At 50.2% G+C, this 25,782-nt stretch overlaps 1 protein-coding gene across 1 annotated transcript in view; it reads left to right on the top strand.

Moving 5' to 3' along the window:
• LOC105979626 (zinc finger and SCAN domain-containing protein 2) overlaps window positions 1-5,011 on the top strand; it is a 14,344-nt gene extending 9,333 nt beyond the window's left edge. Inside the window, exon 2 of the mRNA XM_013007542.2 lies at window positions 4,387-5,011. Coding sequence (XP_012862996.1) covers window positions 4,412-5,011 — 600 coding nt within the window. The 5' untranslated portion in view covers window positions 4,387-4,411. The remainder of the gene's footprint in view (window positions 1-4,386) is intronic.
• The last annotated feature ends 20,771 nt before the right edge of the window (window positions 5,012-25,782 follow it).

Here is a 25,782-nt window from a genome sequence, read left to right as displayed (position 1 = left end):
TGTTATGAATTGGGTGAACCCTGCAAAAGGGTCATTCAACCCCCAAAGGGGTCATGGCCCACAGGTTGAGAACCAGTGGTGTAAAGGGTCTAGTGTGCCTGTCAGGACTTGTTCATTCTCTTCATCAGTGTTACTTGTGACTACTTGTGGAGTGTCATTCTCTCCCCATCTCTACCTCACTTTGCTCCCACAAAGAGATGGCACTCCCAGTGTCTGGCAGGTCAACTTAGGGTTTGGCTAAATTGTTGCCATGGGCCATGTCTGAGTTTTAATTCCAAGGAAAGGCAATTGGAGGGTAATTGGGTGCCCTTGCACCTTGGACACCACCCCTTCATCAGTCTGTGGCTCCTTCCTGGCACACCTGTGCACTGGCCCACTCCACAGACATTACTGAACCTGCTGTGTGCTGGGCATGTGGGATCTGGGGATGCTAAAGAAAGGACACCTTACCCTTTGACATGGGGCTGTGAGGTCAGCATAAGGTGCTTTGGGGATGGGTAGTGGGGTAACTGTGCCCCCAAGTACGCTCAGCCCATTGGGGCAAGAGGGAGCTGGAGCAGAGGGTGGGGTGGTTCACAGGTCAGGTGGCAGGCCTGCCCCGATGTGCTGGGGGAACCCAGGGCCAGGACCCAGTGAGTCATGAGCCCTGGGCCCACCCAGGAGTCACATGCCAGGCCAGGGCATTGTTCCAGTCCTGCTGTCACATGGGCTTTTCAGACTGGTGATGACAAGAGTTGTACTGGACCATCTGTACTTTGCAGAATATCTCCACCACCACCCCAGTCTGCTGTGTCCCCACAGATCAGGGGGCAGAGGGAGGCCCACGAAACCAGAGAGCCCAAGTGACTCAGCCAACCTGATGACAAGTATTTAATGGGAGCACCTGAGTTTCAGGCGGATGCTGCCTCCTGCCTCCACCCCCAGTGGGCTCACTCCTTTGTTCTGGTGTGATCTATCCAGACCCCACAGCAACCTTACAGGACAGAGAACTGCCCCGTGGGGTTCCGAGATTGGAATTCTATATGGGAATAGAAAGCCCCATCTTTGAGGGTCTCTGAGAGTTGGCATTGACTCCATGACAGGGAGTTTGGCTGTTTGGTTTATCTGGAACCCACTGGCAAACTCCTTGGGGTGGCATCCATTCTCACCGAGAGTGACTGCAGGACAGACTAGGTCTGGCCACAGCCTTCTTGAGGCTGTAATGTTTACAGAACCAGACTGCCACATCTGTCCCCTGTGGGTTTGAGCCACCAACTTTTGGCTTAGCAGCCAAGCACATAACCACTGTGCCACCAGGCTCCCAGCAAACCGTGGAAAGATTCCACTGGTGTCATATTCATTTGTTTCTGTGTGGACCCAGCCCATTTCTGAGTGTCCCTGGCTCATTTCTGAGTGATCCCAACCTGTTTCTGAGGGTCCCTGGCTTGCTTCTTTCCTGGGGGAAAAAGAAGCCTGTTTGCCCTGGCAGATGATAATGTTTACAACAGGAGCTAGTGGGTGAATGGGGGTGTGGCTGCCCATCCCATCATACTGCCCCCAGGGTCAGGGGGAGTATTACAAAGTCTCACTCACTCTGAGCTGTGTCTGGGTCCTGCCAACATCTAGTCCTGGCCATCCTTGTCTCAGGGCTTCCCAGTGTCCTGGTTTTAAACACCCATCTCCTTTGGGGTCCTGCCAACATCTAGTCCTGGCCATCCTTGTCTCAGGGCTTCCCAGTGTCCTGGTTTTAAACACCCATCTCCTTTGGGGTCCTGCCAACATCTAGTCCTGGCCATCCTTGTCTCAGGGCTTCCCAGTGTCCTGGTTTTAAACACCCATCTCCTTTGGGACCCTGGCTTGAGTCTGGGAGCAGTGGTGATGGTGGGCAGGGGGACATTCCACAGGCTCTGACAACACAGCTGGGTGCCCCAAAGTCTCAGTGGCCTCAAGGGTGCTGAGAACCACACCTACCATTGCTGCAGGAGCCCTGTCTGGTCCATGTGCAGCACTTGAACTTGGAAATGCCCTCTCCCTCTCCTGTCTGCTTCTCCCGCTGTGACCTCCAGGAGGTTGCAATCATCACACGGGTCTGCTCTGGGCCCTTGGTGCTGGGGGCAGCCACCCTGGCTCTGGGGGACCACCTATCAAGTGGAGGTAGACATATATGGGCAGCTCGAAGTGCCCACAGGCATTCAGGTCCCAGTCGGGAGTGTCGTTACCCGACAGCCCAGGCTGGGCCCAGCCCTCCGCTCAGCTCCAGCCACTGCCCAGGGTAGTTTTGGTTGGAGTTGTCATATACATACCTACTTCCGAAGGAGACCACACACCCCCACCCCGCCCACCAGTCAAGGACACTCAGCTAGGGAGGCTTTCTGTCTGATCTTTGACTCACCTCATCCATTGGGAAAAAGGCTTGTACCTCCAGTGCCCCCAAATCTCAGGGGTGGTCTGTGGCCTGGCCAGAGCAGTTGGGCCTCAGGCTGCAGCAAAAGAGGATGATACTCCAAAGGTCGACTTCAGGTCCTGGGAGCTCCAAACGGGAATGGCTGGGGGCAAGGATGGGGGCGCGCTGACGTCTGTCCATTCTCTGTGCCCTCCACCCCACTAGCTCTCAAGATCCCCTATTGTACTGGACAGATTAGGTGAGTTTAGATTCCCAATGTTGCTGGGTGGCTGGGCGGCAGGATGAGGCATCTTGGGGTCGAGAGCTCGGGGCTGTTGCCCCTCAGGCAGAGGGGACTCTAAGCCGTATTTATCCCCAGCAAGGCTTGGGGAATGCGTCGCTGTAGCGCTACCGTATTTTCTGGGAGCTGGGCAGTATTGTCTCAAGACGACTTAAATACCAGTTTATCAGGGATCTTGTGATTCCTGGGGTGCAGGACAGCGAGAGGTGGTCTACCTTATTTCCCCAAGGCAGCTGGGCCTGCGGAGGAGCCGCGTGGGTTGCGGTAGCCTTCTGGAAGACGTGCATATTTTCGTGGAGGTGGGGTTGCGACGCAGAATTTACCGTATTTATTTATTTTTTTCAGAGTTGCGCTGGCCCCAGGAGTTGAACAGGCTGTGCAGGCTCAGCTCTTAAAATTAGCGTGATGTTTTGTTTCAGAGGAGAGGCCAAGGGGCCGGGGGTTGAAGGGGGGGGAGACGGGGGAGTCGATGCCGGAGAGTTACGGTATTTACTCAGGATAGGGGAGACTTGCTGACAGAGGCTCCGCCAGAGACTGGAGAGACAGGGCTGCAGGCTGGGCTGTGAGTGCGGTGCGGGACCCTGGCTGTGGACCCTTGACCCAGTGGCAAGACTAGACTGAGACTCGCTCAGGGGACAGCAGTGGCCTGTCTGCTGATACCCGTGTAGCTCCCTGTGAAAGATTGGGGCCTGATCTTTTGCTAGTGGTGATTGCCCTTTCGCCAGGACAAGGGTCCTCTGGCTGAGGACAAGAGGACTTAGGTGCTGCTGAGACCCCCACCCCACCCCACTCCCCCGCCCTGCCCTCCGTAGACAGGCTAGGTTAGGTAGTGGGGAGCAGCGTCCTGCAGAACCCACGGTACAGGAAGGTGGGGAGGGGGAAGGGCCCCGGAATTGGACTCCTGCAGAGCTGAAGCACAGGTCTAAGTGTTGATTGCCATAGACAGCACCCCTGTACAATCAAGGATTATTTTGGTATGGCTACTCTGCAGGGTAGTGGTGGTGGTGGTGGTGTGTGTGTGCGCGCGCGCCCTGGGGGGTGTTCAGTGGCTCAGTAGGACGCTAAAGAGTTCATGTGAAGGAGTATGGAGACCATAGGTTTGTTATTGGCTTTGGCAGCTGTGTGACTTTGGGCAAGTATGTTGACCTTGCTAAGACCATCTGTAAAGCTGGGCGGTTGTGAACACAATGGGAAGCAATTTAACAGGCACCCTTAGAACCAGAACAGATAGGGTGTGATGGAGAGACCGGGTGGGCCACACAGCAGTGTGGGGGTGGTGGAGTCAAACTGGGACATGCTGCACACCGACCCTGACCCCTGCCCCAGCTCCTGTATTGGCTCAGTGACTCAGAGACCCCTCCCCCTTCCTCCAGACTTAGGGTGCACCCCGCACCCATCCCTGTTCTGAGAGTCCAGGCGGAGAAGACAGCCCAAGACAGGCCCAGGGGACTGCGATGCCTGCGCATCTAAGCGAAAGTGCGCGTCGCATTAGGGGCATGCCTGGTCTCTAACCAGCTCCTGGAGGGGGGTGGGGCAGGCATGGCTGGCCATCACCTGGGCTGCCACAGGGTAAGGTAGAGGGATGGAAGGCCCTGAAGGAACATCCGGCCGTGAGTTGGGGGCAGAGGAAAAAACAGACCTTCCTCGCAGGGGAAAGTGGGTTGGGGTTGGAGGAGAGCAGCCCCTGGTCCCTGCCTGACTCTGCTCTGCTTCTGCCTCCCAGGGGCTGCTGAGCACCGGCGCGGCCCATGACAGAGCCGCCGTCCTCCGCGGACGGGTTCCCGGCCGGGGCCGCGGAAGAGGCCCTGGGGGACGAGTGTGGCCTGGTCATCCAGCAGCCTGCGGAGGAGCCATCGCATCGCTGCCCGCTGTGCGGCCGGACCTTCCCGCAGCAGCCCAGCCTAGTGCGCCACCAAAAGGCGCACGGGGGCCCGGGCCGCGCCGCCTTCGTGTGCCCGGAATGCGGCAAGGCCTTCGGCATCAAGCACAACCTGGAGGTGCACCAGCGCACGCACACCGGCGAGCGGCCCTTCGCCTGCCTGGACTGCGGCCGCCGCTTCAGCCTCAAGCAGAACCTGCTGGCGCACCGGCGCACCCACGGCGGCGAGAAGCCCCACGAGGGCGCGCGCTGCGGCCGCCGCTTCCGTGAGCCGCGCTGCCTGCTCAGCCCCGCACGCGCACCGCCGGCCCCGCGCCTGCGCCGCCCTGGCGCCCTCGGGGAGCGGGGACCCTTCGGCGTCCCGCGCTGCGGCCAGAGCTTCGGCCGCGAGGCCGTCCTGCACGCGCACCAGCGCGGACTCGGCCTGGAGCCCAATGGCGCCGCGGCGCCCAGCGGCCGCGGACTCTGAGCCTGCAGCCTGCTGCTCGCGTCTGCACCGGAGCCCGGCCGTGCCACTAGGGCACGGCGTCCGAAAGGGCTCCTTCCACCGCAAAAGGTCTTGGAGGAGGGCTTCCTGGTTTCAGGCTCAGCAGCCTGCGGTTCAGAGCAGTCATTTGCCGTCGTGTTTCCTGTTCCTCCTGTGTGACACGGGAGGTAGCGGCGCTGGTCATTGGCCAGAAACCTCCTGGGTGGCGCAGAAGAGGACCAGGGTCCTTGTCCCCTGGGCGCCCTCTGGAGTTGGGGGCGTGGACAAGTGAAGTTCACCTCTGCAGAGGGGGGTCAGGGGGGCGATCACGGCGTTCTTGAGAGCACGGATGTGGAGGCGCTTGTCTGCGGGAGCCACAACTGGTGCCCAGGACTGCTGAGCCCAGACCAGTGCTCAGAGGCACGTACTCGCTCCTCCAAGGCCCAGCAAATGCCAGCCTGGGCCCTGGATTCTCACTGGTGGGAGAGTGGACTTGGTGTGCCCAGGGACGAGACCCACACACTGCCATAGGCGTGTAGGCACGGCTCTGTGGTAGTGTGAGTGTCTGTGGGGATATATAGTATGGCTGGCAGGGAATCCTGCTGCCCCGAGGTCCAGAGTGGGCTCGGAGAGGAATTCAAAGTATTTTCCTGTCCATGGGGCTCTGTGTGCTAGCTCCTGCCCTACCTCAGTGTGAGGTGCTCCCCAGGGCATCCAATGCCACAGAAAAGAGATGAGACCAGGGCCTGGGCCTCCCAGCAAGCCCCTGGGAGCCTCCTCACTCCCACAGATCTGTCTGCAAATGGATCAAGGTCCTTGCAGTGCTGGTTGGGGACTTACAGGACCCCAATGACTGCCCCTTCCTGGCCCCTGACCTGATGGTTTATTTATCTTTGTTTGTGTGAACCTCAGGCCCCTGTGGGTTCCGGGTGGTTCCAAGGACTGAGAAGAACCCCTGGGACCTGGCTGGCATCTGGCATGAGGATAGCCCCACAGAGGCACCCCTCCCGAAGGGAAAGAGAACTGCAGGAGGGTCTGTGCCTGCAGCCCTCTCCAGTTTGGGGTGAGCAGAGCTGACTGGATGTGACCTTGAAGCATTATTTCCTTTAAGAGCAAGGCTCTCTCCTGGCACCTTTGGGACATAAGCCCCTTGAAAATCCAATGAAGGCTAGAATCTTACCCAGAAAGACACACATGTGCGTCGATTAACACTTTACATGCAATTTCATGAATGAAGCCCATGGGCAGGGACTTGGCATCCGAGTCAGTGTTCCTGCCATGTTGCCCTCTCCCAGTTCAGGAGTCAAGAATCTGGGTGGGACCCCTGTCAGCACCCCTCCCCCCAGCCCACCAGGTGTTTGCTGGTTTCAGGAGCCAGGTTCCCTCCCCAACACTGTGAGGTTCTCCACCTCCACCCGTGTGATTTTCTCTGGCTTGTAATTCCCCTCTGCCTGCTTGTTCCCTGGCCCTAGCTGGGGGTCTCACTAAGAGAAGGCCGGGGAGCCAGGACATCTATGAATTCTGCAAGGAGGTGTGAACCTGGTCTGCTGGAGGAGGGACCAGCCACTCCCACCAACCCAGCCCAGGTTGGGAAGACCAGGGCGAGAGGGGTCTCTCTCCAGCCTGCTGCATGCTGGTGGCAGGGAGGGTTCAACCAGCAGAGACATTGTCCCTGTGTCCCCAGAGTACACTAGGTTGAAACCTCCACCTTCATCCTAAGAGCTGGCCTGGCACCCACCTGCCACCCATCAAGGGTGTCAGTGCTGGGCTGGGCTGGGCTGGGCTGGGTATTTGGATGGTGGCCAGATTTCCTGGTGTTGGTTGCCCTTATGGAGACCCTGGGGGTGACAGTACTTATGGAGTCTCTGTGTGCCCCAGTCGGGCACCATGTGGGCAGGAGGGGCTGTGTGTGTGGGAGATGGCCTCTCACTGGGCTTTTGCCAGGATTGACAGTGGTCCCTGCCCTCTTTTTGTTCGGGCCCTCCCAGCACCTCCACATACCTGCCCCAAGGAAGGTCAGAGAGAAGGGTCACATGTATAGAACATCCACTCTGTCCGAGCCTTGTCAGTGAGGCGGCCTTCCTCTGCTTGTCAGCCCACTGGGAGCCAATCGCCATCCTCAAGCCCCCCTTGCACTCTGTGCTGCCCCTCCCTCCTGCCCCTGGCTAAGCCTGAGGCAGCTTCACTCCCATCCCTCACGCACAGTCCCCCTGTGCAAGGCACCCTCCCACACATACATGATCCACTGTCCAGCTTAGGCCTAGCCTCGTGTGTGTGTCTCTGTGTATATGCGTGTATGTATGTGTGTATGTGTCTGTGTGTGCATGTGTGTCCGTGTATGTGTGCGCACATGTGTGTGCATGTGCGTGTCTCTGTGCGAATGTCTGTGCATGGATTTGTATGTGTGTGTGCTTGTGTGTCTGTGTGTCTAACCCTTGGAGTATGAACTCCATGAGGACAAGGGGATGAGTGAGTTCCTGAGCCTCACATGGTTGTTTAACATTCAGGAAAGACTTGTCAACTGATTAGTGAATCAAGTTGCGTTTGTGGGGTGGCTGAAAATGGGGGTCATGAAAGAGGAAAGTACAGGGTACCCCATGGGTGCATTTTGTGGGGCAAAGTGGCTACACCAGGGCTGGGTGACAAGGGAGCCTGAGGCTCCCCTGCCTGAGGAGGAGGAGCAGGTGGCCTTGTGACTGAGCGGGAGATGGGAATAGTTGTCCAGACTGGCTTCTTCGGTGGGTCACCAACACCTGCCAGAGCTGACTAAGCTGAATAAATGTCCATCAACACCCCGCTGCATGGGTGTGTGTGTTAGTCTCAGTACTTTAGAGAATCAAATCCACAGAAACTCATGTCTAAGAGAGAGTTTTATACATAAAGGTTAAGTGCACATAAAGAAAACATCCCAACCCAGTGCTGCCCAAGCCCACAAGTCCAACATTAGCCCATATGTCCCACACCAATCCACTAAGTCCTCCTCCATCTCACAGAACACACACAATGATGCCAACTGAAGGAGCAAAGCCAAATCAGCGAATGTGTAAGCATCTCAGCACTGGCAGGAGTCTCGACACAGCTGCTCCAGCACGCAGGGCTGCATTAGGGTGGGTCCATGCAGCTTCTCCTTGGGGATGTCTTGCAGGAAGTGAGCCTTGCCAGCTGAATCAGGGAACTGGCTAAGGCAGATGCACCCTGTTCTGACCATCACAAAGCAAGAGACCCAAGAACTCAATAGGCAGTGCTCACCAAGCCAATTATCACAAGCCCTTCAAGTAACCCCACATGTATTTATCCACCAGGTTGGCACAATAAACTTTAACTATACCAGCATGGTTATTTGGAAGTGGCTGGGTGCCAACGAGAGCTTCTGTCTTGGCCCCCACCATCCCCTGAGAAGTCACATTCAAGGTAACACAGTGGCAAAGGCATACTCTGCCTCTTGGGATTCGAAAGGAAGGTTTGGGGCCTCTCCAAGTCACCCTGCAGCCCCAGCTGCTCACCCAGCCGCAGTGCAGGCCATGGGGGCCATGACTCGCCATGTTCTTCTGGAAGATGGCACTGGGTAGCAGACAGGTATGCTGAGGACTGAGTCAGGCTGCTGCTGGAGGTTGTTGGCTTGGCAAGTCCTTTCTTATCTGTGGCATTTCCCTGCTCCTGAGGGCCTGGGGGATGATGGGCCTGAGGTGGGTTAGGGGGCTGCATTGGTTGTCTCTGTTAGTGTGGCCTGTGGCCTTCCCTGGAAGCTGGTCAGAAATGCAACCTTGCTGCCCACTCCAGACCCTGGATACGCCACCCTCCCACCCAACCCCGACCCCGCGAGGAGTGTGTGTTAGAACTCCAGACTGGCTCAGGTGGTGCCTGCAGTGGTACACACAGCCTCCACCCCTTGTTTCTTTGCCAAGAAGAACTTGTGTGCACTTGGCTTGCCTCAAAGGCTTCCCTTAGGACTGTACAGTTTATATGCTTAGAAGTAGAAACCCTGCAGGCCCTCTGGGGCATGGACCTCAGCTTAAGTGCAGATGCCACTCAGGAAGCCATGGGCCCTTGTTGGCGGTGGGGCAGCACTGCCCCAGACTCCCTGCAGTGCCTCAGAGCAAGGTTGTCTGCTGTAGGCAAGAGAGCTGGGACTGCCACCAATTTCTAGCAGCAGCAAAGTCCCTTGGAGCAGGTGGCCTTTGTTCTGCAAGGTGTTTTCTAGTTACATCAGTGTTCTTGAATGCCCAGGGATTCACGCAGACACTCAGCCAGCATGACACAGCTGGGTTTGTGGGTGGGGAACCCGAACTGACCTCCTCCTGGTGCATGGAAACCCACGGGGGCCAGGTCCCTGGGGTGATTCAGGTGTGTGGGCCTCCAAGAACCTCTGCTTTTAAGAGCAGTTGGGGCTTGTATTAGTCTGGGTACTTTGGAGAAACAAATCCACAGTGACCATGTAGAAGAGAGAGTTTTATGTAAAGAAAAGGTGCATCACGGAAACATCCCAACCCAATGCTGCCCAAGCCCACAAGTCCAACATTAACCCAACACCAGTCCACAATGTCTTCCACCTCACAAAACAGAGGCGATGATGCCGACTGCAGGAGGAAAGCTGAGTCAGTGAACGAACAAGCATCTCAGCACTAGCAGGGGTCTCCACACGGCTGCTCCAGCACCCAGGGCTGCATCGGGATAGATCCATGCGGCTTCTCCTTGGGGATGTCTTGTAGGATGTCAATCTTGCAAGCTGAAGCAGGGAGCTGCTAAAGCAGCTGCATCCTGGTGCGACCATCACAAAGTAAGAGACCCGAGAACCAGAAAGGCGAGGCTTCACCACCCATTTATCCCTCCGCCTTTCAACTAGCACCACATGTGATTATCGGCCAGGCTGGCACAATTAACTAACTCAGGGCTGGTCCACATAGACAGAAGAGGCTCTGGGGAAAACGTGCCAGTGCTTGGGGTTCTGAAAGGGCACTGTCCATCCGCTGGCAGACAAGCGGGGGGATAAGGAGCAGTGGTACACAGAACCCGAGGAGGAGCAGAGTGGAGGCCAGGCAGAGAAGAGACTGTGTCTTCGTCTGAGCAGGAGAGGGAGCGTGTCTGGGCTGGCTGGCCTGCACCTTCCTCTGGTCGCCACCACACCCCTGGCTCCCTCAAACCATGTCTGCGAGCCCCTGACTGTCTCCCACCTCCAACCCATAGCCAGGGACTGGAGCTGTTGGCCACCGTAGTGCACTGTCCCCACTGTAGCGGGGCAGACAACTCCCCGGCTGACATGGGCATGCATGACCTGGACAGAGGCCCAAGGAGCACAGCAGGCTTGTACCACGGGGGAGGGTGGCCATCTGCTCAGAGAGGAGGCTTGTGGTCACAGGCACTCAGGGCCTTGAGTAGTCCCTTTTCTTTGTAAATCATTTTATTGGGGGCTCCTACAACTCATCACAATCCATGCACACATCCATTGTGTGTCAAGCACATTTGTACATTTGTTGCCCTCATCATTCTCAAAACATTTGCTTTCTACTTGAGCCCTTGGTATGAGCTCCTCATTTCCCCCCTCCCTCCTTGCTACCCCTTCCCTCATGAACCCTTGATACTTTATAAATTATTATTTTGTCATATCTTAACTGTCCGATGTCTCCCTTCACCCACTTTTCTGTTGTCCATCTCCCAGGGAGGAGGTTATATGTAGATCCTTGTAATCAGTTCCTCCTTTCTACTCCACCTTCCCTCCACCCTCCCGGTATCAGCACTCTCACCACTGGTCCTGAAGGGATCATCTGCCCTGTGTTTCTAGTTTCTATCTGTACCAGTGTACATCATTTGCTCTAGCCAGATTTGTAAGGTAGAATTGGGATCATGATAGTGGGCGAGGTGTGGTGGGGGGAAGCATTTAGGAACTAGAGGAAAGTGGTATGTTTCGTCATTGATACACTGTGGGAACAGGTCCGGCCACAGGGGAGTGAGGGAGATGGAGTCACCGACCGACACATGCACACAGGCTCCGGAGAGCAGGCTCCGATGGCACATACCTATTTTATTGTTGTCTTTCAGCAGCTTATATAGGGTGCATAAGCCAATCAAATGTTACCGTGCTTACTTCCTTGTTCTAAAATTTATCCTTATATGGTTATGAAATTGTGCTAATGAGGAAGGGGCAGCAGGCATTGGCCAGGGGCTAGCGCATGCAGAGGAATGCGGAAGCTTACAGAACATGCTAGTTCTCAGAGACATTTTGTCTCACCGGTTTGCCGGGAGCCCTTTTACAGAGAAACGGTTTGCGGCATCTCAGGCCCACTTGAGAAGGCTGAGCAACATTCTGCGCTTTCTACACTGTTCCTCCTTTATGCATTCTAACTCCACAGTCATTACCCCCACACTACACTGCACCCTGACTGGCTCGTCTCCTCCCAGCAACCCTTCTGTAAGGGGATGTCCAGTGCCTACAGATGGGCTTTGGGTCTCTACTCCACCCTCCCCCTCATTCACAATGATATGATTTTTTGTTCTTTGATGCCTGATACCTCATCCCTTTGACACCTCGTGGTCGCACAGGCTGGTGTGCTTCTTCCATGTGGGCTTTATTGCTTCTGAGCTAGATGACCGCTTGCTCCCCTCATATGCTAGCAAAAAGCCCCTAACATTTGGCATGTCTTTGAGGGAGACAAAGCTGAGGAAAAGTCTCTATCTAATCCCACAATTCCCCCTTTTGTTTTATATATAAAGTTCAAAGGAGCCACATGGGCAACATGGTTATTTTCTATACATTAAAAGCTGTCAAGACAAAACTTCACAATCCAATTAATATAGCCCAAAATTCAGGCTTATAGCAAACATTTTGAATCCAGGTGCTGGGGAGAAAGTCCCCCTATGCCCATCTGCTATTGGAGGAAGGTATGAGAGGGGCTGGGTGCTGCGGTGGGAAGAAATAGACCAAATAGGAACGTCTGCTTCTGTAGTTGAAGTTGCTGGCCACACAGCAATCAGCTATGTGTTAGTAAGAGACAACCTCAAAACAGCACCATTTGCGAGGGTAAAGTGGGGAACAATATCATGAATGTGATTAGGACTTACCTACAACTCACAAGGGTGAAGGTCCCCCTCCACCTTTAGAAACCTAGCCTGCCAGGCTTCTTTGTGAGAATAAAGGATTCGTCCTTAAACACTCTCTTCCCGTTCCCTGCTCCCCACAGCGTTTGCTTTATACACGAACTTCAAAAGTGCCATAGGGGCCGTGTGATTCTCCTTCACACAACTTAGCTTTCTATAGAAGTAACACGTGATAGCCAGGACAAAAATTGTGATTATGAGCAACACAGGCTGGAACCCAGGCTATGAGAAATACTTTGAACCTAAGCTCAAGGATCCAACCCTTCCATGCCATTCACCAATTGCTTAATTATATCAGAGCCAGGAGATGCCTCAAGTCTGTCTTTGAATGTTTAGAAAATATCCTTCTTAAGCTGATCAACATCTAATGAAATGTTTCCCTCAAACCCTTGTAAATGTTCCCTAATCAAAACCCAATCATGCAATGTCTTATTATACAGATAAGGAGTTACACAAAAATCAGTTACATCCCAATCACATTAAAGCAGTAATTGATGGGGAGGGGGGCAGAGGAAGGGAGGGGAAGGGCGGAAAAAAGGAAAATGAGCTGATTCCGGGAACCCAAGAGGCAAGCGAATTTTGGGAATGATGAGGGCAACAAATGTATAGATGTGGTCTACACAATTGATCTATGTATTGTGATGAATTTTATGAGCCCCAATAAATTGATTTTAAAAAAAAGCAGTAATTGATAAGTCCAAAATCTTGACCTTTCAGCAAAAGAGGAGTCTGCTGTAATAGTCACTATTGTATAAAATGTTCAGTTTTGATAGAGTCCCAGAATTTCTAGACAGCATCAGCAATGGAAGAAATATCTCAGCAGTCAGCAGTCGCCATTCTCAGGAATCTGCGAAGTGTTCTTGACGTTTTGGATAGCTTCAGTAACAGGACAGGAACAGGACAGCATCAGCTTCCCTCCTTTCTTCTGGGCTTTGCCGGCTTAAGAGAAATCCACCTATCTCCTTTGCCTATGAAAACATAAACAAATAGCACCTCTCCTCGGGGTGTCAGTGACCTGGAAAAGAATTATGGTTAAGCTTTTGTGGTTCCTTCGTGTCCTTCATGTCCTTCTTTCTCCAAATGTGTTGTGTCCTTCTAAGGGAGTCCGTCAGCTTCATTCTGCAGAAACATAGATGCACAGCCCTTTCTCCAGGTGACAGATGGACCTGGATCCCAAACGTGATTCCCATCTTTTCGGGACTCCTTAGGATCAGCTTTCTCTGTAGGAATGAAAATGTTTATCTGCCCTAACTTTATTACAAGCTTTTAGTAAGGGTAAATTTTTTTGTTGTTGTTAAATTGACCAAATGAAATTTGTCACACATAAGATTCCTCTTCTCCCCCTTCTGTTTTAGATTCAGATTTCAAAGCATTGCTAGCAATCTTAGTTAGCTTGCTAGGCTTTGACCCAGTATAAGGACTAGTTAGATAGCCTTCATTGTTATGTAAATATTGGCTGCCGGCTCTCAGAGGATTAAGAGAGCTGCCTAATTGGGAGAACTTTTTACCATACTTCGAAAGACTGATAAAATTCTTAATAAATTTGTTCAGCTGTTCTTGAAGTAACTTACCAAACAGACATTTTTTCCTCTAAGTTTACCAATAAGGTTACAGGTTCAATTAAGCAGTATTGCCAATCAGGTTTCTTGTACTTTAGGATTTCACAATCTTGCAATATTCTGATCTGGTTAACTTCTCTCATTCCTTCCAAGCTGGATTTAGGAGAAGTTAATGGGTGGGTCTTAGGCCCTCCTGAATGCCCTAAAGAAATGACCCCATATCCAGAGTTTAAAAACACTTTTCCTCCAATTTCTAATTCCATGTGGGGGCGCTGTTGTTTCCCCACCACAGCATTCCCCAAACCCTTTCATTTAAAGGGTGGTCACACTTCTCAAGTACTCTTTCCTGACAGGTATAACTTTTAACTCTAGAAATGCAAGGAAGCAAAAATTGGCTTAAGTGATCTTTCTTTATAAAACATAGTATATCAGATTTTATCACTGCCTTAATTTCTTCATAACACTGATTAATAATTCCAGCAATAATCTGAACACCTTGAGAATTTAGATTAGACTTTCCTAGTAAGCATCCCATAGTTCTTTTAGGTAGCAGACCCCAATTTCCGCTCTCAATAATTTCTGTTTTAATCACAGCTTTTGGCTTTTCCTCACAAGTCTGATCAACTCCAGTATCAATTTTAATTCCTTGAATACTTAGGCTAAATCTTCCTGATAGAAACTGTATCACTCTTTCAATAAGCGGCTCCTGCTGCGAGGCTGGGCGATACCTGCAGTTTCTGCCATTCAAAGATTCTTTTGCTGGGTTAGGCAGAGGATTTGCCTTCTGTGCTCTGTTAGGCGGGACTTGGTTTCAGGTTAGGGTTAAGGTTAGGGTTAGGGGTGGGATTCGGTGTTAGGGCTTAGGGGTTAGGAGTTAGGGTTACAGTTAGGGGTTAGGGTTAGGGCTAGGGTTAGGGCTAGGTGTTAGAGTTAGGGGTTAAGGGTTTGGGCTAGGGTTAGGGGTTGGGGTTAGGGTTAGTGTTAGAGGTCTGCGTTAGGGGTACGGGTAGGGGTCAGGATTAGGGTCAGGGGTTAGTGGTTAGGGTTTAGGGTTTTTAGGGTTTGGGGTTTTTAGGGTTTAGCGTGTTTAACGTTTAGGGAGTTTAGGGTTCTTAGGGTGTTTAGGGTTTTTATGGTTTAGGGATTTTTAGGGTTTAGGGTTTTTAGGGTTTAGGATTTGGGTTTAAGGTTTTTAGTATTTTTAGGGTTTAGGGATTTGGGTCAGGGTCTAGTGTCTAGGGGTTTTTAGGGTTTTACAGATTTAGGGTTTTCGGTCAGGGTCAGGGTCTGAGGGTTAGGGGTTACAGTCTAGGGGTTAGGGTCTGGGTTTAGGATCTAGGGTTATTACGGGTTTTAGGGTTTTTTGGATTTTAAGGGTTTTACGGTTTGGTGTCAGGGTATAGGGTCTAGGGGTTAGGGTCTAGGGATTTTAGGGGTTTAGGGTTTTAGGGTTTTAGATCAGGGTCAGGGGCTAGGGCTTAGGGTTAGGGTTTAAGGTTTAGGGGTTTAGGGTTAGTGGTTTGGGGTTAGGAATTAGGGGTTAGGGGTTTGGGGTTTAGGGCTTTAGGGCTTTAGGGTGGTTAGGGGTTAGGGCTGGGTTAGGGTTAGGGTTGTTAGGGTTAGTGTTAGTGTTAGGGATTGGGGGTTAGGGATGGGGGTTGGGGGTTAGGGTAAGCATTAAGGGTTAAGGGGTTAGAGGTTTGAGGGGTTAGGGGTTAGGAGTTTGAGGGTTAGGGTTTTAGTTTTTTTTTAGGGTTTTAGTGTTGTAGGGGTTCAAGGTTAGGGATTCAGGCTTAGGATTTCAGGGTTTTGGGGTTAGGGTTTTAGGGTTTCAGGGTTAGGGTTTGGGTTCAGGTTCAGGTTCCAGGTTTCAGGTTCGGGTTCCGGGTTCAGATTCGGGTTCGAGTATGGTTTAGGGTTGGGGTTTGGGTTCAAGGTTCAGGGTTCAGGGTCAGGGCCTGGGTTCAGTTCTGGTTCTGGTTAGGATTCGGATTCCAGTTAGGGTTCAGGTTTAGGGTTTACAGTTGGGGTTAGGGTTTGGGGTTCGGGTGTAGGATTTAGTGTTTAGGGTTATTTAGGGTTTAGGGTTGTTTCGAATTTAGGGGTTAGGGGTTAAGGGTTAGGAATTAGGGGTTAGGGCTTCAAGCTCGGGCTTGGGTTAGGGTTAGGGTTAGGGTTAGGGACAGGGATTGGGTTGGAGTTCATGTTTGGGTCCAGGTTAAAGCTTTAGGATTAGGGTTATGGTTTGGGTTCGGTTCGGGCTCAGTTTCGTGTTCGTGTTCGGTTTGGGTTCATGTTCGGGTTTCAGGTTAGGGTTTGGATTCATGTTCGGGTCAGGGTTAGGGTTCGGCTTAGGGTTCGGGTTAAGTTTCTGGTTCGGGTTAGTGCTAGTGTTCGGGTTCAGGCAAGGATTCAGGTTTGGGTGAGGATTATTAGTGTTCGGGGTCAGGTTCGGGTTGGGGTTTGTGTTTGTGTTAGGGTTCTGGTTCTGGTTCAGGATTGGGTTCATGTTCGGGTTTGGATTAGGGTTCAGATTAGGGTTAGGGTTCGGGTTCGTGTTCATGTTAGGGTTTGGTTTCAGGTTAGGGTTTGGATTAGGGTTTTAGGTTTAGGGTGAGTGTTCAGGTTCGCGTTTGGGTTTGTGTTAGGGTTAGGGTAGGTTTAGCGTTAGGTTTTGAGTTCTGGTGAGGGTTAGGGTTAGGGTTTGGGTCCAGGTTGGGATCCGGGTTTGGGTTTGGGTTTGGATTAGGGTCAGGTTTAGTTTTCGAGTCAGGTTAGAGTTAGGGTTACATTTCAGGTTTGGGTTTAGGGTTAAGGTTAGGGTTAGAGTTAGGGTTCAGGTAGGGTTAGGGTTAGGGTTAAGGTTTGTGTTCTGGTTGTCCTTCAGGTTCATGTTTGGGTTCGGATTAGGGCATGGGTGATGGTTGTGGTTAGGGTTTCAGGGTTAGGGCTTGGGTTTGTGTTAGAGTTTGGGTTCGGGTTCAGGTTGTAGGGTTTTAGGTTTACGGTTTTAGGGTTGGGGTTCGGGTTAGGTTTAGTTTTCCACTTCGGTTTATGGTTCTGGTTAGGGTTCGGGTCTGGGTTCTGGTTAGGGTTAGGGTTAGGTTTAGAGTTCGGGTTAGGCGTAGGGTTCAGGTTCGGGTTTGGGTTAGGGTTTGGGCTTGGGTTTGTGTTCTGTTTTGGGTTTGGTTTCGCGTTCGGGTTCTTGTTTGGGTTCCGATTAGGGTTAGGGTTTTAGGGTTCTGGTTCTGGTTACGTTTCGGTTTCAGTTTAGGGTTAGTTTTCTGGCTCGGGCTAGGGTTAGGGTATGGGTTTGGTTTTATGTTAGGGTTAGGGTTTGGGTTTGGGTTCATGTTTGGGTTCGGATTAGGGTTAGGTTTAGGGTTTTAGTGTTAGGGTTTTAGTGTTTTCAGATTAGGGTTTGAGTTCGGGTTCGGTTTCAGGTTTGGTTCAGTTTCAGGTTCGGGTTAGGGTTAGGGTTTGGGATAGGTGTTGGATTTGGGTTTGGGTTAGGGTTCTGTTAGGGTTTTAGGGTTAGGGTTTAAGGTTTTTAGGTTTAGGATTTTAGGGTTCAGGTTCGGGTTAGGATTAGGGTTAAGGTTCGTGTTCTGGTTCTGGTTTGGATTAGGGTATCGGTTATGGTTAAGGTTTTAGGATTTTAAGATTTTAGGGTTAGGGTTAAGGTTCGGGTTCTTGTTAGGATTTCGGTTTGGGTTCGGGTTCAGGCTTCAGGTTCTGGTTCTGGTTTTAGGCTTAGGGTTTTAGGGTTCAGGTTCGGGTTTGAGTATGGGTTCGTGTTCGGGTTAGGGTTCGGGTTCGGGCTCGGGTTAGGGTTGGGTTAGGTTTAGGGTTAGGGTTCAGGTTCAGTTTCGCGTTTGGGTTCGGGTTTGAGTTCATGTTCAGGTTCGCATTAGGGTTAGGCTTAGGGTTAGGGTTCGGGTTCAAGTTTGGGTTTCGGTTTGAGTTCGGGTTGGTGTTACATTTTGGGTTCCGGTCCGGGTTTAGGTTCGGGTTTCAGGTTCAGGCTTGGATTCTGGTTTGGGTTCAGGTTAGGCTTATGGTTCGGGTTTTAGGGTTGGGTTGGGGGTTGGGGTTGGGGTTCGGGTTAGGTTAGGGTTCGGATTAGGATTAGGTTTAGGTTTCCATTTTGGGTTATGGTTATGGTTCAAATCCGGGTTCGGGTTCTGTTTAGGGTTAGGGTTAGGTTTCGAGTTCGGGTTCGGGTTTGTTTTCAGGTTTGTGTTCATGTTTGTATTCAGGTTAGGGTTAAGATTAGGGTTAGGGTTAGAATTTTAGGGTTCGGGCTCGGCTTAGGGTTAGGGTTCGGGCTCGGATTACCGTTAGGGTTTGGGTTCAGGTTTGGGTTCGGGTTAGGGTTAAGGTTAGGATTTTAGGGTTTGAGTTTGGGTTAGGTTTGGGGTTCGTGTTCCGTTTCGGGTTCAGATTAGGGTTAGGGTTTTAGGGTTCGGATTAGGATTCAGGTTAGGATTAGGATTAGGGTTCTGGTTCTGGTTCTGGTTAGGTTTTGGGTTCATGTTTGGGTTCGGATTAGGGTTAGGGTTAGGCTCAGAGTTTTAGGGTTCGGCTTCGGTTTTGGTTGGGTTCCTAAGTAAAAGTCTCTTAGGTAAAAGTTGCTCCCCACGATAACCCCACCACCACCACCACACCACCACCACGCACCAAAACAATGCCAATCTTATTGTGCTTCACAACACAAGGTTGCTACTGTTTGAACTCCATGGGCAACTTTTTGAAGGCTAAGTGCCTGAATGTTGTCAGCTATTGAAAACATTCAGACCCCTTTGCCTGCCCCACCCTATGTAGGCTCCACTCCCTTACCATAAGGCCCATAGATTATTCCCTGGAGAAGAATTCAAAGATATCTAAGGTCAAGTCAGCTCCGAGACCTAGCTTAGGCTGCCATCTTGATTCTAGAGCCCGCCCTTCTTGTTAGGGATGGGCTTTCCTGTCAAACATGTGCTGCAATCGCTACATCATCTCCTGTCAACTTGAGGCTATTAAGAGTGAAGCAGTGGAATTTAGCCTGTCAATAAGGTTTCAGTTTGATGACCTCATGTGGAAGGGCCAAGAAGTTCAATAGCTTACTGGAGGCCTGTCACACTCTATGTAGGGGTTTTCTTTCTTGGGGGGAGGAAATTTAGAATGATCTCCACGGTGTTCTAAATTTTTTTTTTACAGTCCCCTTGGGCCTTTTTAAATACTTTATGTGGGTTTTGAAAGGTTTTTGGGCGTGTTAGGTTATATATATGTAATATTTAAATAAATTATATGTAAATTATATACATGTATATAAATAATATATATTATATAAAATAAATAACACAATTAATTATATAATATGCATATATATTCCTTTAGGGTGCTTTTTTAAGGGTTTCATCGTGTTTTTGTTTTTTATAGATTTCATTGTTTTTGTTATTTCAGTGGTATGTGGATCCTTAAAGGTGGTTTTAAATGCTTTTAGTGTTTTATCTTTTTTTGCTAAAGCATATAAGGTATTATTGATGTTTTTAGAGGGTTGTGGCGCATTTTTCGGGCCTTAGGGGCATTTTAAAAGTCTTTTAGGTACTCCTGATAAAGCTCCTTGCTGATGGGGAATCTCAGTGGTGGTTCAAATTCCAGACCTGGTTCCTGCTGATTCACCAACAGGTGGGCATTCTGAAGAATTTCCAGGTGGTCGAGGAGTTGGTCTAAGAAGCTGTTGCCTTGTTGCAAGGCTTGGTCTAGCAGAGGAGTGTTTCTCTGCAGCAGTGTTGCCTGCTGGTTGAGCAGGTGTGTCTCCCCATTCGGCTGCCGCTGGGCACTCACAGTCAGGGCCAGCCCAGGCCCCCATCCCACTGGGGCTGCTGTGTGTGCAGGAGCCTGGCCCTGCCAGGACAGGTTTGGATGCTCCCGAAATGAGGGGTGTTGCCACTGCACTGTGGATGAAAGAGTGTCCTGTCGTTTGGGGTCTTGGCTTCTGATGCTGAAGAGGTCCAAGTTGAGTCTCTGTGTCTCCGGAGGTTTTCCCGCCTGGGTGGGCTCCTGTGGCATTTGCCCCTGATGGATCAACAGCCCCAGAGAGGCTTTGCCTCCCATGACACAAGCTACCTGGCTGCCGCCTCCATGACTGCCGGGAAGCCGAGGGAGGGTGGTCTTTGGGCATCTATGGGCGCGCTTTGCTCCAGTGGCTGCAGAACCGGACACGTGAAGACAGAGCTGGAGCTGGATGGGTCTAGCCTGCGGGGATCCAGGGGCAGCCTGATGTGCCGTGGGTGCCGAACCTTCGGTTCTGGAACCACGTGCAAATCCGAGATTCCGGAAGGCCTGTCTGTCGTGCCAGTTCTTGCCGGGCTGCCATCCCAGGGCATCGCTGCTTCTCGAAGGCTTGCACCAGGCAGGTGTTTTGGTCTTGGATGATGACAGCCCTCTCGCGTCTGTCTGCCTTCGGCGCCCTGGCTCGAGAAGCGGTGGGAGGCGGCACGGGGCTCGGGGCGCGGGTCTCCCGGAGCTGGCCCGAGCTCAGTCGTCTCCTCCTGAGCTGTCACTTCTGCGGTTTTGGAACTACAGGGAGATTCTGTTCTCCGCCACGCCAGTGTCTCTGGCCAGTTCTTCTCTAGCCGTGATGCCTGGATACAGGTCTCAAGCAAATGAAGCTTGTAAGAGGTCTAATTGAGAAGTGGTCCAGACAATCCTCTTTCTTTGGTCTTGGGTACGCTGAGAACGGGCAGGAGCGTCTTTCAAAGCCATGCTGTGGACAGAGGAGCAGGCCTGACGGAGATGAAAGGGCAGTGGGAGCTGGGAGGCCAGCGGAATGTGAACCCTCTGCTGCTTTTACATAGCATTCCCTTCAAGCACCTTATTATATATTCAAGACATGATTGGCTGCAGGACTGAGCACAGCCAATAGGGATCAAACACGTGGTTGCACGTGTCTGGAGCACAGCAAAGAGCCTCACCTCCTCCTCCTGCACAGTTCTGCAGTTTCCGGTTTCATTTCTCAAATGTGTCTTTAAAAAAATTTTAAATCTAAAATTGAACTGTTTATATTTAATTGTCCTATTTAAAGACCCGGGGGATTGCGCATTTCTGGAACACACAAATCGTGACTCCGTGTGTGTGTGTGTGTGTGTGTGTGTGCGTGTGTGTGTATACTTGGTCAGTTCAGTCATTCCCTGGCAGGGCCTAACCCAGGGACACACTCGCTGAGGTGGTTTACCAAAACACAGTCCAAAAGTATGTTAGGATGAACATGCTGTTAATACAGACTTAGAAGCAGCAGCTGAATGAGACAACATGACAAACTACTTAGCAGGGTACCCATCCTTGCAGGCTGTTCATTCGCTGGACTCTTAGCCCTCACCCTCCCTGCTGGCCTCGCGAAGGTGAATAGAACAGCACTGAGTGGGCACTTTGTCCCTTTCCTGGCCGCCACCTGGCAGGTTGACCAGCAGACGCATGCCTACAACCTGTTGGAGATACGTTGATGTGTGCCTACACAGTGGCGCCCGAGGTGGTCTGAGCTGCGGTCTGCCATCAGCCTTCTCACACATGGGTCCGACCAGCCTCCCTCCTCCTCTCTGACAAACTTGTCTGGAGTTATGGGTTGGGTTGGGTTTCTATTCTCAAATCTTTACATTGTCTCAAAATGTTTCAGGAAAAACTTGATTTGTATCTGTATTGCGTCATTTGACTTGGAGACCCAGGCTTTTGCGACACTTCCAGCAAGGTGCAAGCGTCTGGGTGTGAGTGTGTGTGTGTGTGTGTGTGTGTCCACGCAGCGTGCATGTGCACGAGCCCACCAAACTCACCTGTTTGTATAGTGTCCTTATTACCAAACACTTCTGAGATCTGTCGACTAGTAGTCTGGTTTGGGCAAACAGCCTGCTACTTTGTCCTGTGCGTATTCATGCACCTGTCCACTGACCCTGCTCGTGGCAGCAGTGCATGCAGGTGGGCCAGCTCTGGCTGGTTTCTCTCTGGCAAACAACCAGATTGGGGCATGAGGGATCGAGGATGATTCCATATCTCATGTATGGTCCCTGCCTCAACAAAGCCAGGTGTGCGCAGAAGAAATACAGAAGTGGTTCCTCATTCTTCAGTGAACATAATGGTTGTTTTTTCTTGAGTCAAGTAGTTGATGCCTGCCTCCTCCCAGCAAGTTACTGCCCTGTGTGCGGATGTGTGAGTCCACTGCTGTGCAAGGTTCTCAACCGGAACACAGCTCCCACCACCCGTCTCGAACCGGCGAACGAGCTGATCATCCTCTGAAGACTTGGAGAGACAACAGCCACTGCCCTGGAATGGTGACAATTACTCTCTTGCTAACCATTCATTCCTTTGACTCTTTTGATCCATATTCACTTTATGGTTTATGAGAGATTGCAGAGTGTTATGCAGGGTTGACTAGAGAAACATAACCAGGACACTTACGATTAGATATGAAAGATAGGTTTATCCATCAAGAAGAAACCTAACAGCTAATTAGTCCACACAGCAGTTCAGGACTTGGAAAGACATTTCTCTCCTTGTCCTCCAATCAAGCTGCGGCCTGATGAAACTCCCCTCACAGGTTGCTACTGGCCTACTTGGCAAAATAAACATAATTATCACAGAGAGTGTGAAGCTTTCCTCTGAGAGCCTAGTGAAGGCCTTCCTGGTGAGGTTATCTATCATCTATCTTTATCTATCTATCTCTATCTATCTATCTATCATCTATCATCTATCATCTATCTATCTATCTATCTACCTCTATCTATCATCTATCTATATATCTATCATCTGTCTCTATCTATCTATCATCTATCTATCTATCTATCTATCTATCTATCTATCATCTATCATCTATGTACTTATCTGTCTGTTTATCTCTCCATAAGCTGTCTATCTTCACCAAAGGTAGGGTGCCTGTGTCTAGAGGGTGGGAAATAAGTGTCTACGTTTTAACCTTCATCCCTTATATACATGATTGACTATTGATGGCAGTGAAGTTTAAAACCCAAGCATGACAAAGACATAATATGTCCCTGAATGTTTTATAGGATTTGCTTAAACCAACAGTGGGGCACCAGGAAAGACTGATGGTGCAGCTGACGGCCAATTCTAGACGCATCAGCTCCTGAGGCCCTGGAGAAGCTAGACCCTATGGACAGCAACCACCTTTAAAGGCACCACCAGATACAGTCCACGGTGATGGGCATGACTTGGGACAGAATGGTGGTGATGGTTGCACAACATCAATTAATTAATGTAACGAGCAAACTTTGTTATTTCATGCTTTATATACATATATTTCCAGGGGCCCTTTCGGTGTATTGGTTATGCATTGCGCTGCGATCTGCTTGGTCAGCAGTTTGAAACCACCAGCAGCTCCTCATTAAAAAGACTGGGCTCTCTACTGTGTTAAAGTTGCAGTCTCAGAAACCCATAGGGAGGCGCTGTGAGACAGCATTTCCTCGATGGCAGTGATTTTAGTTGTGGTTTATAACTATATCATCTATATACTGGTATAGTCGTAACAAACTTTACTTTATAACCGCATCTTTCTATTGCATCCACTTCATTCCTGATCTCCCTCAGCTCCGCGCTTTGGTGCACTGCCCTGGGCAATTCTGCAGCCTGTTTGAGGGCTGAAGGGTACCTGACCCAAACCTTGGCATTTTCCATTGACAGGGGTATGTGAAACTTGGACAACGCATGTGGAAAGCCAAAGCAGAATTGATGCATTTGAATTATCGTGCTGGCACACAGTACTGACTGTACCAGCTCTTGGCATTGTATGTCATTTTGGTTGGTGTTATATTCTTTTTCTTTTCTTCTATCTTCTTTATTTATTGTTTTGCTTTTGCATACATACAGACACACCAGTCCTCAAAGGGACATCTTTAATTCTAAACACTGTACTTTGTACATTGAAAACTAAAAAAACACCATTAAAATGAATTAATAAAAACCAGACTAAATCAAAAGGCATCATGTGTTAATGAATTGAAAGACATTATATTATTAAGAAGAAGTAAAATTTACCAAATTGATTTGTAGACTCAATGCAACTCCTATAAAAAGTTACATGATGAAGACTCGGGGTTGGGACTGGCCCAGACTGACCCCAAGAGACCCAGGCAAAACACTAAAGGCATGCGGCACAGCAACGGGGGGAGCAGATCAGGGAGCTCCCAAGGGAGCACAAAGGATAGACTTCAGGGCCAGAGCGTGGCACCCCATCAGACTTGACTGGAGGATATGCCTAGAGGTAAAGAATCAGACCACGATCTATTTAAAGGTTTTTCTTTCTTTTTAAATTTTTTTTCTTAAATTAATTTATTCTTTGCTGGATCATTGTTTTTCTTTTCTGTTGTCATCGTGTTCCCTTTTGTTGCTTTGTGTAGCTATGCCTTGTTTTTGGTGCACATTATTATCTCTGCAGATCTATCTAGATAAGATAGCCTGGATGACCAGTCTGGAGGAGAAAACAAGGAGACCAATGGTTCCATGGGGACATGGAAAAGCGGGAGGTGGGGGTAAGGAGGTGGTGTTGACCAACCCAAGGTCAATGGAACAAAAAGTGATCCAAAATTAGTGGCAAGGAGGGTGTAAGAGGCCTGGTAGGGATTCAGCAAGGGCAATGTAACTGAGAGAAATTACTGAAACCCAAATGAAGGCTGAGCATGATAGTGGGACAAGAAGAAAGTAAAAGGAAATAGAGGAAAGACCTAGGAGGTAAAGGGTATTTATAGAGGACTAAATACAGGCACGTACATATGTAATATATTTATATATGATGGTGGGGAAATAGATCTACATGCACATATTTATAGCTTTAGTATTAAGGCATCCAATGTACATTGGACCTCCACTCAAGTACTTACTCAATGCAAGAACACTTTGTTCCATTAAATTGGCATTCCATAATGCACACCTTCCCGACATGATTGCTGAAGACAAACGTGTGCATAAGCAAATGTGGTGAAGAAAGCTGATGGTGCACGGCTATCAAAAGATATAGCGTCTGGGGCCTTAAAGGCTTGAAGATAAACAAGCAGCCATCTAGCTCAGGAGCAACCAAGTCCACGTAGAAGAAGCACACCAGCCTGTGTGACCACGAGGTGTCAAAGGGATCAGGTATCAGGCATAAAGAACAAAAAATCAGCTCTTTATTTTTTTCTTCTATTTGCTGTAGCTATTCTATGATCCAGAGCACGTTTCACGGTCTCTTTGGACTTTCACTTTGATCTTTTCTTTCCATTCTTTTTTTAGAAAAATAAATGCTGGCTTTTATTTATCAGCAGCAGCCATTCTTTGAACATGAACTTGCACATGTAATATTCTATGCACATATCACAGTTTTTAATATTAGTTAATAAAAGTTAAACACACAACATACATCCTTAGCAAAAAAAAAAAATCAAAATGAAGACTTCAAACTTTTAAGAAATCATTTTATTAGGGGCTCATACAACTCTTATCCCAATCCATCCATCCATCCATTGTGTCAAGCACATTTGTAAATTCATTGCTCTCATTGTTCTCAAAACATTTGCTCTCCACTTGAGCCCCTGGCATCAGCTCCTCATTTCCCCCCCTCCCTCCCCGCTCCCCACTCCCTCATGAACCCTTGGTAATTTATAAATTATTATTTTGTCATATCTTACACTGTCCAACGTCTCCCTTCACCCACTTTTCTGTTGTCTATCCCTCAGGGAGGAGGTTATATGTATATCCTTGTAATCGGTTCCCCCTTTCCACCCAACCCTCCCTCCACCCTCCCGGTATCATCACTCTCAGCACGGGTCCTGAGGGTATCATCCGTCCTGGATTCCCTGTGTTTCCAGTTCCTGTCTGCACCAGTGTGCATCCTCTGCTCTAGCCAGACTTGCAAGGTAGAATTGGGACCATGAAAGTGTGTGAGGGGAGGAAGCATTTAGGAGCTAGAGGAAAGTTGTATGTTTCATTGTTGCTACACTGCACACGGACTGGCTCGTCTCCTCCCCAAGACCCTTCTGTAAGGGGATGACCAGTTCCCCACAGATGTGTCTTGGGTCCCCACTCTGCACTCCCACTCATTCATAATGATATGATTTTTTGTTCGGATGATGCCTGATCCCTTCAACACCTCCTGATTGC

Source organism: Echinops telfairi, unplaced genomic scaffold, assembly GCF_000313985.2.
Source record: "Echinops telfairi isolate 266 unplaced genomic scaffold, ASM31398v2 ScPeMD7_23;HRSCAF=83, whole genome shotgun sequence".
NCBI classification, from domain to species: Eukaryota; Metazoa; Chordata; class Mammalia; order Afrosoricida; family Tenrecidae; genus Echinops; species Echinops telfairi.
This window is presented reverse-complemented; position numbering and strand designations above follow the sequence as displayed.